The sequence below is a fragment of the Labeo rohita genome, chromosome 16 (genome assembly GCF_022985175.1).
Source record: "Labeo rohita strain BAU-BD-2019 chromosome 16, IGBB_LRoh.1.0, whole genome shotgun sequence".
NCBI classification, from domain to species: domain Eukaryota; kingdom Metazoa; phylum Chordata; class Actinopteri; order Cypriniformes; family Cyprinidae; genus Labeo; species Labeo rohita.
The window spans coordinates 25,063,517-25,078,420 of NC_066884.1; the positions used below are offsets into that span (position 1 = coordinate 25,063,517).

The 14,904-nt window shown below is 36.4% G+C and overlaps 1 protein-coding gene across 1 annotated transcript; it reads left to right on the forward strand.

Moving 5' to 3' along the window:
* Positions 1-2,069: 2,069 nt before the first annotated feature.
* On the forward strand, positions 2,070-14,901 carry ccdc12 (coiled-coil domain containing 12). Its single transcript, XM_051132025.1, has 7 exons — positions 2,070-2,230; positions 3,184-3,257; positions 10,006-10,085; positions 10,241-10,302; positions 12,145-12,179; positions 12,287-12,363; positions 13,697-14,901. The coding sequence occupies exons 1-7, from the start codon at positions 2,147-2,149 to the stop codon at positions 13,774-13,776; spliced, it is 492 nt and encodes a 163-aa protein (XP_050987982.1). The 5' UTR covers positions 2,070-2,146; the 3' UTR covers positions 13,777-14,901.
* Positions 14,902-14,904: the final 3 nt, after the last annotated feature.

The following is a 14,904-nucleotide window of genomic DNA, read 5'->3' on the forward strand; positions in this document are numbered from 1 at the left end:
ATTACAGTGCAATTAAATAAATAAATAAATAAATAAATAAATACACTTATTTTATTTTAAATAAACATATATTTGTTCATTACAGAGATCCTCTGTTTAAAGGTATAGTTCACCAAAAATGAAAGATAACATTTTGCATCAGATTTGACATTGTTCTATAAATTCAAACATAAATTACAGTATTACAGTATTTTATTTTCAGGCCTACAGAGGTTTCAGGCTTTAATTAAATTCAGCCTTGTTTGGTGTTGAGTGTTTGTTTGTCCTGGTTGTGCAATGCATAAGAAAATTGTTTATGACACATTTTGAATATTTGATGTTTCAATCTTGATTAAAAATTACACATTAGGACATTGGCTCTGATTCACTGTACCTCAGGGTTTAGCTGTGAATTTGGATCATAATTGGAATTTGTCACATTGCAATTAGTCGTAATTTATTTTAACTACAGGGGTGAACACCTGAGGCTGGAAAGCCTGAAAAAGCTTTGAAAACACAGGTAAAACCAAAACACACACAGGCACAGAGTGTCATCATTATTCAACACAACACACTGACTGCAGTATTTATTATTCTCCACAAAACACATTCTCAATTCACCATTTAGAAGCAAATGGGATCTAGATGATTAGCATACACACATATATAAAACATATTTTCCTTTTTTTTCTCTCTAATACAAGCCCCTGGCCTGTCTTATGAAGTATTAATATTTCCTCTTGTTTTAATCACAAAAACACTAGGACTTGATGATGAGTTATTTTTCAAAATATCACTATTTTACATTTAGTATGATCATTGGTTCCCTTGAGGACCCATGCAAACTTTATGCAAATAAACCAGTGTTGGTAAAGAATCCGAATGATCACATCACGTCTTCCCATTTTCATTTGCCACATTTGTTTTTGTCTATAACTGCATGTGCAATGACACCACCATATTTAGCATAACTCTGAAGGGCCGGCTGTGTTTGGCGCTTGACTGAAACAACAACATGCTTTGACTGTAACCTTTTAAAGATAGGCCTACCACAGTTTAAACAATACATTCTTTCACAATCAAAGCACACATTTACCCTTTTACCACACTGTATACCACAATGTGAGGCCATTACCTTTAAATAATAAAAATGTTAACGTTTTTCTACTCATATTAGTAATCAAATAAAATAATGGTCTAGGAGAGAGGGGTCATAACGCACCGTTTCTATTAATCCCACTGCTAAGTGCATCTTTGTAACTGTTTGGTCACTGGGAAGAGGATGGACCTAGAGGCAGCTGTATTGCCATGGCAATGCCCTACATTCCGCACCATGTCATGTTCGGGGTGTTTGTTTGTCTGTTTGGGGAACTTGTGTGGGTCATGTTTTTTTCTATTCAGATGAGTTGTGATTTCTGATTTTGTTTTTGATGTATTTTTCGTTTATGCATAGAGATGTGTGTGCTCATGTATTAAAATGTGTTGTTCATTACTTGTATTAAAATACACAATGCACGATCTTTATAAATGTTACTTGTTCTTTCCTAATTTAACAGACCAAAGCATACAGCGGCATATTGGTTATCTAACATATTTCACTGCCATGATGTTTTAAAGTCTACATGCAGTTGTAAACTATTGATTTTATTGCTTTTTAAAATAATTTAGATTAAAAAAAAAATGTATTAGTTTTTAACCATAACATGAAATGAGCTTATTAGTGTTAGCCAAAATATGAATGTAGTCTCAATCACTATCCACTTTCCTTGTGTGAAAAACAGATGATCCAGATTCATCTGTTGTGTTTTATGGAAAACATAAATGTAACTGATATTGTAGTATGTGAATGGCAATATTTTTGTTATTTTGGTGATTTTTTTCAGTATAGAAAGCCAATACACATCCAGACTACTAAGCTTGTGTAACGTACATACAGAAAAGTATTCCTATTACATACCCAGAATTTACAGAGTCAATAATCAAACTCACAAAAAGTGTATTATAGTATAGAAAAACGTATTACTTACATACCTGTAGTTTATATGTTCAAGTCTGACAAGTTGAGTATCAAAAACGATGTGTTCGGTGCTCTTCCGGAGCAAGTTCTGAACAGACTGCATAATCGATACAGATTCATCGATTCTGCTACCCATGCTTTATTTTCACTATGGAGAAACCTGTGGGATCTTTACAGGAGCAAGCTTTGAAAAGAAAAGAAAGGTTAAAAGCTCTACGAGACCGGCAACTTCAAGTAAGTGTCGTAATAAATGTTATTTTCTTTAAAAAAATGCGCGAAAACGCGCGGGCTAACGTGCTTTAGTTAGCGAGTTAGCATAACAGTCAAGCATTGCATTGTTTCACAAGCAGTTTAGCGTCAGTTGTCATTAAGAAGATGCATTCTAATCATTTTAGTTCTTGTATTTTCCACAATTTGTCTTTGAATTAATTTATTATTATGAAAAGAAGAAAGTTTAGTTACGCCTCAACTGACTTGTGTTTTGTCTTTGAAAGTTCAGTGATGCCTCTATATTCAGTTACACTGGTCAAAAGTTTAAACAGCAAACCAGTTTAGGCTAGTTTACCCTGGTGAAAAAACCAGCATATGCTGGTAGGCATGTTTTGATGCTGGGATGCTGGTTAGGTATGTTTTGGTGCTGGTTTTTGCTGGTTTATGCTGGTCATGTTGCTGGTCAAGGACCAGCATAAACCAGCAAAGGACCAGCTTAAACTAGCACCAAAACATACCTAACCAGCATCCCACCATCAAAACATGCCTACCAGCATATGCGGGGTTTTTTTTCACCAGGATAACCTCATCTGATACAGATAAACAGTTCTGGTAACTTACAGAATAAAGAAATAATCAACTCAGTTAATGAAATCAGGATTTGTCCTTTTTATATAGGCTACAGTAACATAGCTAGTGCCTTCCTGTCACTGCAAGCTTTGCCTTGAAAAATGAGGAACAGGTCAATTATTATCAGTGGCTATCGGTGTGCCAAAATGTTGTTGGAGTTTAACTTTGAAACTGGGAAGTTTTTTTTTTTTCAACCCTGTTTGTCCTTAAATGTGCACAGTAGGACTTTGGCTCTTTTAGTGTGTATCAGCTTTCCTACTTTCACTGTATCTTAGTCTTTAGAGTTTTCGATCATCATTTGGATTTTGTCTCTTTGCTGATATTAACTTATTGTTTTGTAACTACAGGGACAGGCATCTGAGGATGGAGAGCCTGAGAGAAAAAGAGCTCTGGAGGACTCTGAGACTGAAGACAGACACAGGTAAAAAACAAAAACATGGATATAAAAATGTATACATAAAGATACGAAACTGAATTCCCAGTTGTACCATGTAGAAACAAATAGGACCTTGTTGAATAGACTGGCTGTTGTAAGTGGACAATAAATAACAAAGCTGTACTCTGTTTACATGATCTTAAGAAGGGGTGTGAGGTAAAGGTCTCTCTCACTCTCAGCTCTATTTCAGGCTCGAGCCAAGGCCTCAAGCTCTTTGCTTTTTTTTCCATTGTTTACGTTCAGCTTCACAGAAGCCTCGTGCTCCCCTCCCTGAGCTCAAGAGTTGTTTGGCATTGACAGTTTGCAAAGGTTTATAAACAATCATCACCTAATATCTGGACTACGTCTCCTTTAGTATGTCAATAATGTCGTGAACTCGCGTTCATGTTATTCCAAACCTGTGTAATAATGTTTTATGTTCCGTGGAAGAAAATAATGTAGTGGAACAACATGAGGGCGGTAAATAACAGAATTAACCTATTTAACACTTAATAGATTCATAATTTTGTGGCTTAAAGGGGTCATCGGATGCTAAGTTCAGTTTTCATGTTGTTTGAACATTAATGTGTGTTGGCAGTGTATGTACAAATCTACCCCATAATGATAAAAATCCATGTAGTGGTTTTTAATTAATCTGTAAAAATAAAATCCCCTTTTTCAAATCGAGCCGTTCTCAGATGCCTGTCGGTGTGCCGTCACACCCACGGCCGCTCCCACGGCTAAATGTGGCTAATGTAAACAAGACCGTCCACAGAGAGAAGAGAGGGGCCGGGGCGAGCAGAGCTCATTTGCATTTAAAGGAACAACCCCTTAGAATGAGATGATTTTTGCAGAGCTGATTTTGGCAAAAAAATCAAAAGTATGTTAGAGACTTTTCATTAAGACCCTAAAGAATCATATCAACTTGTGGAAAATGGGCATCCGATGACCCCTTTAAAGTTTTTGAAATGGAGGTGATATTGGAGGATGTCAGGAAGAGAATGTTTTCAAGGTGTGTCTCCTTAAAAATGCATTATTAAAATGACAACACCCTTTGGAAACAATGAGAGGTAATTCACCACCAAGCACACTTGTTATTTTGACACTTCTTGTGCTGCCATACCCAACAGATAATCTACTTGTCTTTAGAAAATCAAAGTGACAATTTCTATCTTAATGTAGTTTAATGTAATTAAAACCAAACAAAACAAATTTGAATAAACTAGTCAAAGAAGATTTTTAAATAACCTGTTTTTGCAATGAAATAGATCCAGAATTAATCAAAATGAATAATTTAATAGCTTAAAAAGTAATACTTTCAATAAAAAGTGACAGTAGAACAAGACATTTATTTAAATTTATGATGATTCATTAAATTCTGAAAAAAAATGTCTCAATCTCCACAAAAAATATTATGCAGCACAACATACACTACCAGTCAAAAGTTTTTGAACAGTAAGAATTTTAATGTTTCACCAAGCCTGCATTTATTTGATCCAAAGTACTCCAAAAATGAATATTTTTACTATTGAAAATAACTGTTTTCTATTTGAATACATTTATGTAATTTATTCCTGTGATTTCAAAGCAAAATTTTCAGCATCATTACTCCAGTGTCACATTATTCTTCAGAAATCAATCTAAAAAAAATCTACTCAGCTGTTTTCAGCATAATCATAATACAAATAATAATAATAATAAATGTTATTTGAGCAGCAAATCAAAAGATTAGAATGATACGTGAAGGATCGTGTGACTGGAATAATAATGATAAAAATTCAGCTTTGAAATCACAGGAATAAAGTACATTTTAAAATTATTCAAACAGAAAAAGTTATTTTAAATGGTAAAATATTTTACTGTTTTTGCTGTACTTTGGATCAAATAAATGCAGGCTTGGTGAGTAGAATAGACTACTTTAAAAAAAAAAAACACACATTAAAGGGGTCATCGGATGCAAAGTTCACTTTTACATGTTGGTTGAACATTAATGTGTGTTGGCAGTGTATGTACAAATCTACCCTGGATGATATGATATGATAAAAATCCATGCACTGGTTTTGAGTTAATCTGTAAAAATAATATCCCCTTTTTTTTAAATTGAGCCAATCCCACAATAGTTGATTGACATGAGCGTCTTACCTCAGATCAGCTGTAACAGTCCAACCTCCATTATTTCAATGCCGGAGCAGGGATGTAAGTTAGACGAATATCTCTGATTGAGGTGTTGTGTTGCTGGATGTAATAATGAACATAGTGGTCGTCATTTACTCCCGACATCTGAGCCGCTGAATATGCAGTGGATTACATTTGTTTGTGAAGGGAATGCACCTCCAGATCTATACATATCCGTCTATGTTCGCGCAAATCATTCGTGATCCAGCTTCACTTACAGCAGAAGTGAGTATAAGAGGTTTTTGTATGAATCTTTGCGATCGCCTTTCCGAATAATGTGCTAGTTAGCAAGTTTAGCGGCTAAAGTAAACAGGCTCGTCACTACATGGAGAGAAGAGAGGGGCGGGCCTAGCAGAGCTCATTAACATTTAAAGCAACCTCGACCAGAACAGGATGATTTTTGCAGAGCTGATTTTGGCAAGGTAAAAAATGTGTTATTTACAGTACCATTGAGAAATTTTAACCAAAGCATGTTATAGACTTTTCATTAAGACCCTAAAGAATCATATCAGCTTGTGGAAAATGGGCATCCGATGACCCCTTTAAAATTTTACTGTTCAAAAACTTTTGACTGGTAGTGTAATTGACAGTTTTCAACACTGATAATGATTTAAAATGTTTAGATGATTTCTGAAGGATCATGTGACGCTGAAGACTAGAGTAATGATGCTGAAATTTCAGCTTTGCCATAATAGTAATAAATAAAATTTTAAAATTAGGGATAGGGATTTTTCAAAAATATTGTATTTAAATATTTTGGCTCATAAAAAATGAATATTCAAACATTAGTTTATTTAAATGACATTTAATGAAAAAGACGTTATTTTTTTTAATAAATATGTTTTTGTCTCCATTTCCCAACAAGCTTATGGTTAGGCATTATACACAACAATTCAAATAGTGTTTTTATTTTTCAAATAATAAATATTCAAATATTCAACTATTCGTGCACACCTATTTAAAATGTACTGAATTAGAAAGCAGTTGTTTTGAATTGTAATAATATTCCACAATATTCTTTTACTGTATTTTTAATCAAATCAGTGTAGCCTTGATGAACATGAAAGACTTGAAAAACATGAACAAAATTATAGACGCTTTTGACCAGCAGTGTATTGTGCATCATTGTTTTCTGCTTATTGAGTTCCAAGCTTAATAAGTGGAAACATCCACTTTTGTTGGGCAACAGTTTGGTCTTTTTGTTTAAGCTGTCAAAATTTTGAAGTGAGGTGAGGCAGATAATGAATATCTGCTCAGAGTTTGAATGAAGCTCAGCTTTTCACCTGTGCCAGGCAGTATTTTGTCACAGCTCAAGCAGTAGGACAAATGTCAAATGTCCAGCTTGACTTGAAATTTTTCCCAAGCGAAGCAACCCATCTTACCACATTGTATTTGTTATTTCAGTTCTCTCTAAATGAGTTTTGTCAGCAGTCGGGATTTACTGTACCACTGCTGCTTATTTTAGATTGAAGGAGGCCAGATGATGGTCCCCTTGGTTGTTTTGCAGGCTCTGAGAAACGAGAGACCTTCCACCAAACTGTCAAGGTCCTCAATTCAGCTCCGTCCCTCTGAGCACTTCAAGAACACAAGAGCTTTTCCCTTGAGCATTAATCCGTCTTTCTGTATGTGATTGAAATTACAAAACAGGATACTGTTCTAGCCAGTTCGCCCAATCCCTTGGCCACAAATTATTCAGGACTCCAGGATGTTCGAAATGCTCACTTAGAGTTTGACAAACGGCTGTTGACGTTCTGAATGTGTTGGATTGTTTGGCCGTTCTACTGTAGATGAGGAAAGCCAGTGGTCCTGTATTGTTCCAGCAGGTGGTCAGGAAGTCTTTTCAGGAAAGCTGAGGACAGGGAGGAGTTCCCAGCTCTTTATTTCAGTCTGTTGTTTTGAGTGTTTTTCCAAAAGCCTTCAATGCTCTTGTTTGGGGTCATAATATTTGGTCCAGCTTTGCAGGGCCTTGATGGGGTTTGGCTGTGAAATTGAGTATTAATAAGGTAGCGGTTGTGGTGCTTTTGTTTGATGACATGCTTTTTCCATTTCATTACACTTTAGTTTGATAACCCTGCACCCAGGAGCTTGGAAAAGGAATGGTGACACAGCTGACATTAACAATCTGTTTGGTCTCAGCCCATCTAATTACATGGTTTGACTCTACTGGCACTATGTTAGATCAAGCGGTGATGAATGTGGGCTTGTTGTAGTCAGGTCAATGACAAATAAAACTGTCCATGATAAAAGGAATCATCTTTTAGAAGTCTAGTTCAAACATTAATTTTCTTTTCATTTCATGTTGTTTTCTTATGGTTTAAAACTTATACCGTTTTTATACCATTTTAAAGCCGCAGTCTGTAACTTATCTTGGTTAAAAAAACCCAGACTAAATTATTGAGCAAGTAACCAATCAGTGTTCAAAACTATGTCCTTACCTTAGGCCGATTCTCAACAGTAAGCTTGTTGTAATGTTCTCTAATTTTGTGGTTCGCGTCAGTTTAAGAGTTTGCCGTTTTGCATCATGTCACGCCTGTATACATTTAGAAGGAATCCTGTCTAGAAGGCTATATCACGTGCAGTGTTGCCAAGTCCGCGGTTTCCCGTGGAATTGGGCTGCTTTAACACTGTTGCTACGGGTTGTTTTTTTTTATGTCCGCGGGTTGAAGTGGCCCCAAAAATGTGATATTTAGCCTCTAGACTGTGAACTTTACCAGGGAAACCCTGCCAAAAAACATGTATTTTACCCCTGCACCGATTTTTACCATTAGACCCTGTCTGAAACACGATTTGGCTAGTTTTGCATTACTTTTGAATAACAATTGGGTTCGTTTTGTTGTGAAAACCTGGCAACCTTGATCGCGTGTGTGGATTCTGCAGATGGCGCCAAAGCGGCAAAACTGCAGCTTTAAAGAAAAGTTTAATGCTTATACACATTAATAAGATAAAACAATGCTTAATATTTATGCTCTACTTTCCTAGTTTACTGACAAAAATGTCATGTGGTGTAACCATAAAGTAAAACATAATTACATGTTTTCCGTATCTTAATAATAGTTTCAAAACATTTAAAAAAAAAATGCCAAGGTAAAAATAATTTTGATTTAATATTTAGTTTTTGGAGTTGCACCACATGACATTTTACAACTTGCCCTAACCCTGCCTTGTCATGAAAAAGTCTCGACCTTGATATTTTAGTAATTTTGGTCGCACCACATGACTTTGATTTGGAGGACAAAAATTTTATAATGTGGCTCTAAACCCTGGATAAAAGCATGTTTCACACTTGTAATTTAGAATAAGAATTTAGAGTTTGTACCGCTTTTTACCCGAGGTGATGAAATTAGGGCTGTGCAAAAAAACGGATGCTTTTATCATGCGCATCTCGTCAGTAATGCCAGTTCTGTGATTAGTCGTAAATCTCCATCACGTGCTTTCAGATGGAGCGGCATTTACTACACAGAGCTGTAGTTCACTGACAAGCTACGCAATATCGAGTTCAAAATCGGAGGCAATACATTACGGCTCTGTGTAGTAAATGCTGTTACATTTGACAGCATGTGATGGAGATTTATGACTGTCATGTTATGTCACATGTCTCAAATTTGCATGCTTTAGACAATTACAGAAACACAGCATGCTGTACAAACAGTTGTTTCAGTATTTGAGGGGAAAAATGTAAAGTAAATGAATCAATAAATAAACTCTGAAAAATGAATATGGACCTACTGTAGCTGGGTCACTGACAACTAAGATTGTGAACGAGTAGGAAGAGGAGTTATCTTTCAGAAATCTAGTTTAATGACATGTGTATCAGGTTCATAAAAAATAATGTTTTTTTATGTTAGTTTCATGTGGTTTTAAAAACTTTAACCATTTTAAAGAAAAGCTTCAGTTTAATAACTATATATGTCATGTGGTGTAACCATCGAGTAGAAAGTAATTACATTTACCTTAATTAAATGTGTGTATACATCTTAGCTTTTTTTCCAAATATGAATTATTTATTCTTAAGGTGGTGATGAATGTGGGTCTGCTGTACCCCTTTTCTGAGAGAACAAAATGGGCACACATCTCTGGAGACAAACCACTGAGCAATTTGAAGAAAATGAATACTCAGTCTCCTATAGGACAATCTGAAACAAACCTTCATGTCCATCTTCTGATCATGCTGTGAATAACCCTCTGTGCTCCCCTGGAAATACAGCAGGCGATTTTGTTGTGACTCGCAAAGATGTTAATAGACCTGCCGGTTGAGTGATGGCATAATTGTGCTTGTTTCAGCCCCTCTCAGCTGTGAGACTGCAGTCCCCAGACACGGTCAGGTGCTACATGCTAATTAGCTAGTGCTACAAAGATGAAGGGATGCTTTGTACACATGGTGAGCGAATGTACTCTGGATGCCTCCACAGGCTGGATTCAGAGACCCAGTTGCACCAGCTGCTCACTGTTCAAACTAAATGTTTATCTGCACTGCCACCTGCTGGTTACTGGTGTTTCTTGTGATTACTTGTGTGTAATATTTCCTTGAATAGGTTTTAACAAGTGCAGTGACAAAACATTTCTGGAATTATGTTTGCAGAGAGCTGAAACTGAGGAATTACACGCCGGAGGACGAGGAGCTGAAGGAGAGACAGGTGCCTAAAGCAAAACCTGCATCGGGTGAGAACACTTTTGCAAGAAATCTTACTGGCTGTACATTTAAATTATGTTTTCAAATGTTTATACCTGCTATGATGCTGGGTGATAATGTTACAGCAGGTGATCAGGTGTTGGGTTACAGGTTGTCTGACTGGTCTTGTTTCATATTACTGTAGTGGAGGACAAGGTCAAGGACCAGCTGGAAGCTGCAAACCCAGAGCCTGTGATTGAGGAAGTGGTGAGTGAATTTGTCCCTTAATACAAAGTCTCAGTTTTCAAACATGATGCCATATGGACAGCACCAGTGTTTCCTGAAGTACACTGACCAAAATGATAAATGCAACACTTTTGTCATTTTTCATGAGCTGAACTCAAAGATCTAAGGCTTTTTCTGTGTATACAAAAGGCCTATTTCTCTCAGATATTGTTCACAAATCTGTCTAAGTCTGTGTTAGTGAGCACTTCTCCTTTGCTGAGATAATCCATCTACCTCACAGGTGTGGCATATCAAGATGCTGATTAGACAGCATGATTATTGCACAGGTGTACCTTAGGCTGGCCACAATAAAAGGCCACTCTAAAATGTGCAGGGGTCCGGGGGGGCGGGGGTGTTGATTGTGACCTGTGGAATGTTGGTCCACTCCTCTTCAATGGCTGTGCGAAGTTGCTGGATTTTGGCAGGAACTGGAACACGCTGTCGTATACGCCCATCCAGAGCAACCCAAACATGCTCAGTGGGTGACATGACCGGTGAGTATGCTGGCCATGCAAGAACTGGGATGTTTTCAGCTTCCAGGAATTGTGTACAGATCCTTGCAACATGGGGCCGTGCATTATCATGCTGCAACATGAGATGATGGTCGTGGATGCATGGCACAACAATGGGCCTCAGGATCTCATCACGGTATCTCTGTGCATTCAAAATGCCATCAATAAAATGCCACCATGGGCCACTCGATCCACAACGTTGACATCAGCAAACTGCTCACCCACACAACGCCATACACGCTGTCTGCCATCTGCCCTGTACAGTGAAAACTGGGATTCATCCATGAAGAGAACACCTCTCCAAAGTCCCAGATGCCATCGGATGTGAACATTTGCCCACTCAAGTCAGTTACGATGACGAACTGCAGTCAGGTCAAGACCCCGATGAGGATGACGAGCATGCAGATGAGCTTCCCTGAGATGGTTTCTGACAGTTTGTGCAGAAATTTTTGGGTTATGCAAACCGATTGTTGCAGCAGCTGTCCGGGTGGCTGGTTCAGACGATCTTGGAGGTGAAGATGCTGGATGTGGAGGTCCTGGGCTGGTGTGGTTACACGTGGTCTGTGGTTTTGGGGCCAGTTGGATGTACTGCCAAATTCTCTGAAACGCCTTTGGAGACGGCTTATGGTAGTGAAATAAACATTCAATTCACGGGAAACAGCTCTGGTGGATATTCCTGCAGTCAGTATGCCAATTGCATGCATTGTGCTGTGTGATAAAACTGCACATTTTAGAGTGGCCTTTTATTGTGGCCAGCCAAAGGCACACCTGTGCAATAATCATCCCAAAAATAATCAAGTGTTGCCTTTATACTTTTGTTCAGTGTATATACACTACCAGTCAAAAGTTTGGTGTTTAGTCACCAATGCCACATTTATTAAATCAAAAATACAGTACACACAATAACAGTAAAAAAAAAAACCAGCAAATATTTAAAATATAAATCTTTTGTAACATAAATGTCTTTACTGTCATTTTTGATTAGTTCATTGACAAATATAAGTATTCATTTACAAAAATTAGTTTGCAAACTTTTTGATGTATGAACTTCAAAACTATAATTTGTGAGTCTTGTTTTGAGCAATTTATTAAAAGAAACAGGTCAAAAGAGTTGTGTTACACTGGTTGCTCTGTCTTTATAGTCTTGTTTACTTGTCATTATTTCTCATTATGTTTAATTTATACTGCAAGCTTGCATTATAATTTCTTTTGTAGTGGCAAAGTGTTGTCTCACATGGATCACTGGGCAGACATAGTCTGAATATAAACTAATCTTATGTTCTTTTTTTCCACTCTTGACTTGTGTTCTCAGGATCTGGCCAATCTTGCCCCCAGGAAACCAGACTGGTACAAACCTTCAATTTTTACTGCTAAAACACAATCATGCATTCATTGAGATCCATATTAGTTCAGGTTTGCATTCCTTTAATGCTTGTGTTGTGCGTTTGTAATAGGGATCTAAAGAGGGACGTTGCAAAGAAGCTTGAGAAACTAGAGAGGCGAACACAGAAAGCCATTGCTGAACTTATACGTGAGTATGACATGACACACTTACAGAGACTTAGACCGGTCCGCACAAGGATGTATCTATATAAATATTTAAAGTGACAACTGCAGCACGCTTTTAATTAACAGAATGTTATTGTTATTTGGTTTGGATGCTTATATAATTATTGTTTTTGTTCCTGTTTCCACCACTGAATAAAATAATAATAATAATAATAATAATAAAAAAAAACTGTTTACCTCTTGCAATTCTGACTTTTTTTTTTTTCTCAGAATTGTGTAACAATCAGAACTGCATGATGTAAACTCACAGTTGTGAATTGCGAGTTTATCTCTCAAAATTCTCACTTAAAGTCAGAATTAGGAGATATAAACTCACAATTCTGAGAAATGAAATCAGAATTGCGAGATGGGAACTCAACAGTTCTGGCTTTTTTTCCTCAGAATCGTTATAAAGTCAGAACTGCAAGATGTAAACTCACAAATTTTCATTTTTGGGTAAACGTAACCCTCTAACATATCAGTCTTTTTTACCCTCAGAATTAGGCTTTATAACTCACAATTGCCTTTTTCTCAGAATTGCAATTTCTCAGAACTCGCAATTCTGTCTTTTCTTGCAATTGCAAGTTTATATCTCGCAATTCTGAGAAAAAGGCAGTTGTGAGTTATAAAGCCCAATTCTGACTTGATAACAGAATTCTGAGAAAGAAAGTCAGAACTGTTGAGTTCCTATCTCGCAATTCTGATTTCATTTTTCGAAATTGTGATTTTATATTTCCTAATTCTGATTTTATAACGTGCAATTGCATGTACATATCTCACAATTCTAATAAAAAGTCAGAATTGCAAGTTTATATCACACAGTTCTAAGAAAAAAAAAAATCAGAATTGTGACACGTAAACTTGCTGTTGCAAGAAAAGTGTCAGAATTGTGAGAGAAAAGGACAAATTTATTTTAGTTTTGATTCGGTGGTGGAAATGAGCTTCCATACTTTTGACGGGTGTGAGGTTAAAAAAAATTGAATCCATCTCTTCATCACTTCTTTTCTCAGTAATATAATGAACCTATAGCTGTAGAGCCTGTTCAAAATGAGCTCCGCCAGGGCTTAATGTAAGGCTAATTGCTGTGGAGGTTTAAAAGCCCTGGAGATCTGATGTCTCTTAATGACATCATATATGGATTTCCTTTATCTATATGCTCCTCTAGCACATACTAGACCTAACATTACTACTCTACTCTATTTTTGCCTTAAATCCACAATTAAAATGAAAATTCTGTAATTCCGTAAGAGTCTTTGGTGAAACACATACTTCACGTTCATAGCGTATTTATATCTGGGAATTGTGTAAATCCACAGGTGAAAGGCTCAAGGGAAGTGAGGAAGAGCTGGCTGGAGCGGTCGGAGCAGTTGGCATGGAAGAGGGAGACTCGGATTGAATCTGTCGAGAATGGTCCCCATCAGAACAGATTTTCTAGAAGTTTCCAGCCCAGTTCCTCATTACAAAGCAGTGTGTGTGTTTAAAATGGATTTCATATGCTGAGCTCAGGATGAGTTTACACACAACCAGATCAGGTGATAAGAAGCGTGGGTGTTTGTGTGAGAGAGAATGAGATACAGAAAGAAAAAATGAGAGAGATACAGGTGATTTTGTGTTTTCATATGGAGTACACAAAGACGATTTTCTCTTTTTTTATTATTATTTTGTTGTTTATAAGTAAACAGTTCTTTCTTTTCTAAATCGACTCTGTCGTTTCCTCTCTGGGCCTTATGATAAAACATTTTCCAATGTCAGTACGCTTCTTTTAAAACAGAACCTGAATGCTGATAAAGAAGGGCTAAATTCGTATTTTCATGTTTGGATTTTCTCATTAATATGAGAGAATTCCAAAATCAGACATTACAGAGAAGAATACAATATCATAATTGAGAAGAACAACACAGATAAACTGCAGTACATTATTCTGGCTTCAAGATATTGAGAATAAATTAGTGGGTTTACTTGAGCCAGTCCTTATCAAGTACTTTATTTATTCTATTAAGTACTTTAATTATTCTGCCATGATTTAAAAGATGCAAATTTTCAGATACAAACTGATAGACCTACACTGTAAAAAACTATTTGTTGAGTCAACTTTAAATAATTTGTAACCTGGCTGCCTTAAAATTTTAAGTTCAACTCAAAACAAGTTTATTCAACTTGAAATGTTAAATTATGCTAAGTGACAACGTAGATATTTGATTTGAATCAACTTAAATATCAACACAAATATCTAAGTTATTTAGTACAACTTAACATTTCAAGGTGACTAAACTTATTTTAGTTGACTGAACTTAAAATTTTAAGGCAGCAGGGTAACAAATTATTTTAAGCCGACTCAACAAATTGTGTTTTTTATTTTTTACAGTGTACTGGACATTTTTGGTTGTATGGACAGCACAAGTCTTTGACAATAAAGTGCATTCCTCACCTCCCTCTGTAACATGGCTAAAACCAAAATGACATTAAACGTAAACTTATCCTAAACATCTCAAAAGTTAATAATCATATATAATTTATTTAAATA

Coding starts and splice junctions, on each gene's coding strand:
- ccdc12 (XM_051132025.1), top strand. CDS start 2,147: ATGGAGAAACCTGTGGGATCTTTACAGGAGCAAGCTTTGAAAAGAAAA. Junction 10,086..10,240: donor TAAAGCAAAACCTGCATCGG/GTGAGAACACTT, acceptor ATATTACTGTAG/TGGAGGACAAGGTCAAGGAC. Junction 10,303..12,144: donor AGCCTGTGATTGAGGAAGTG/GTGAGTGAATTT, acceptor TTGTGTTCTCAG/GATCTGGCCAATCTTGCCCC.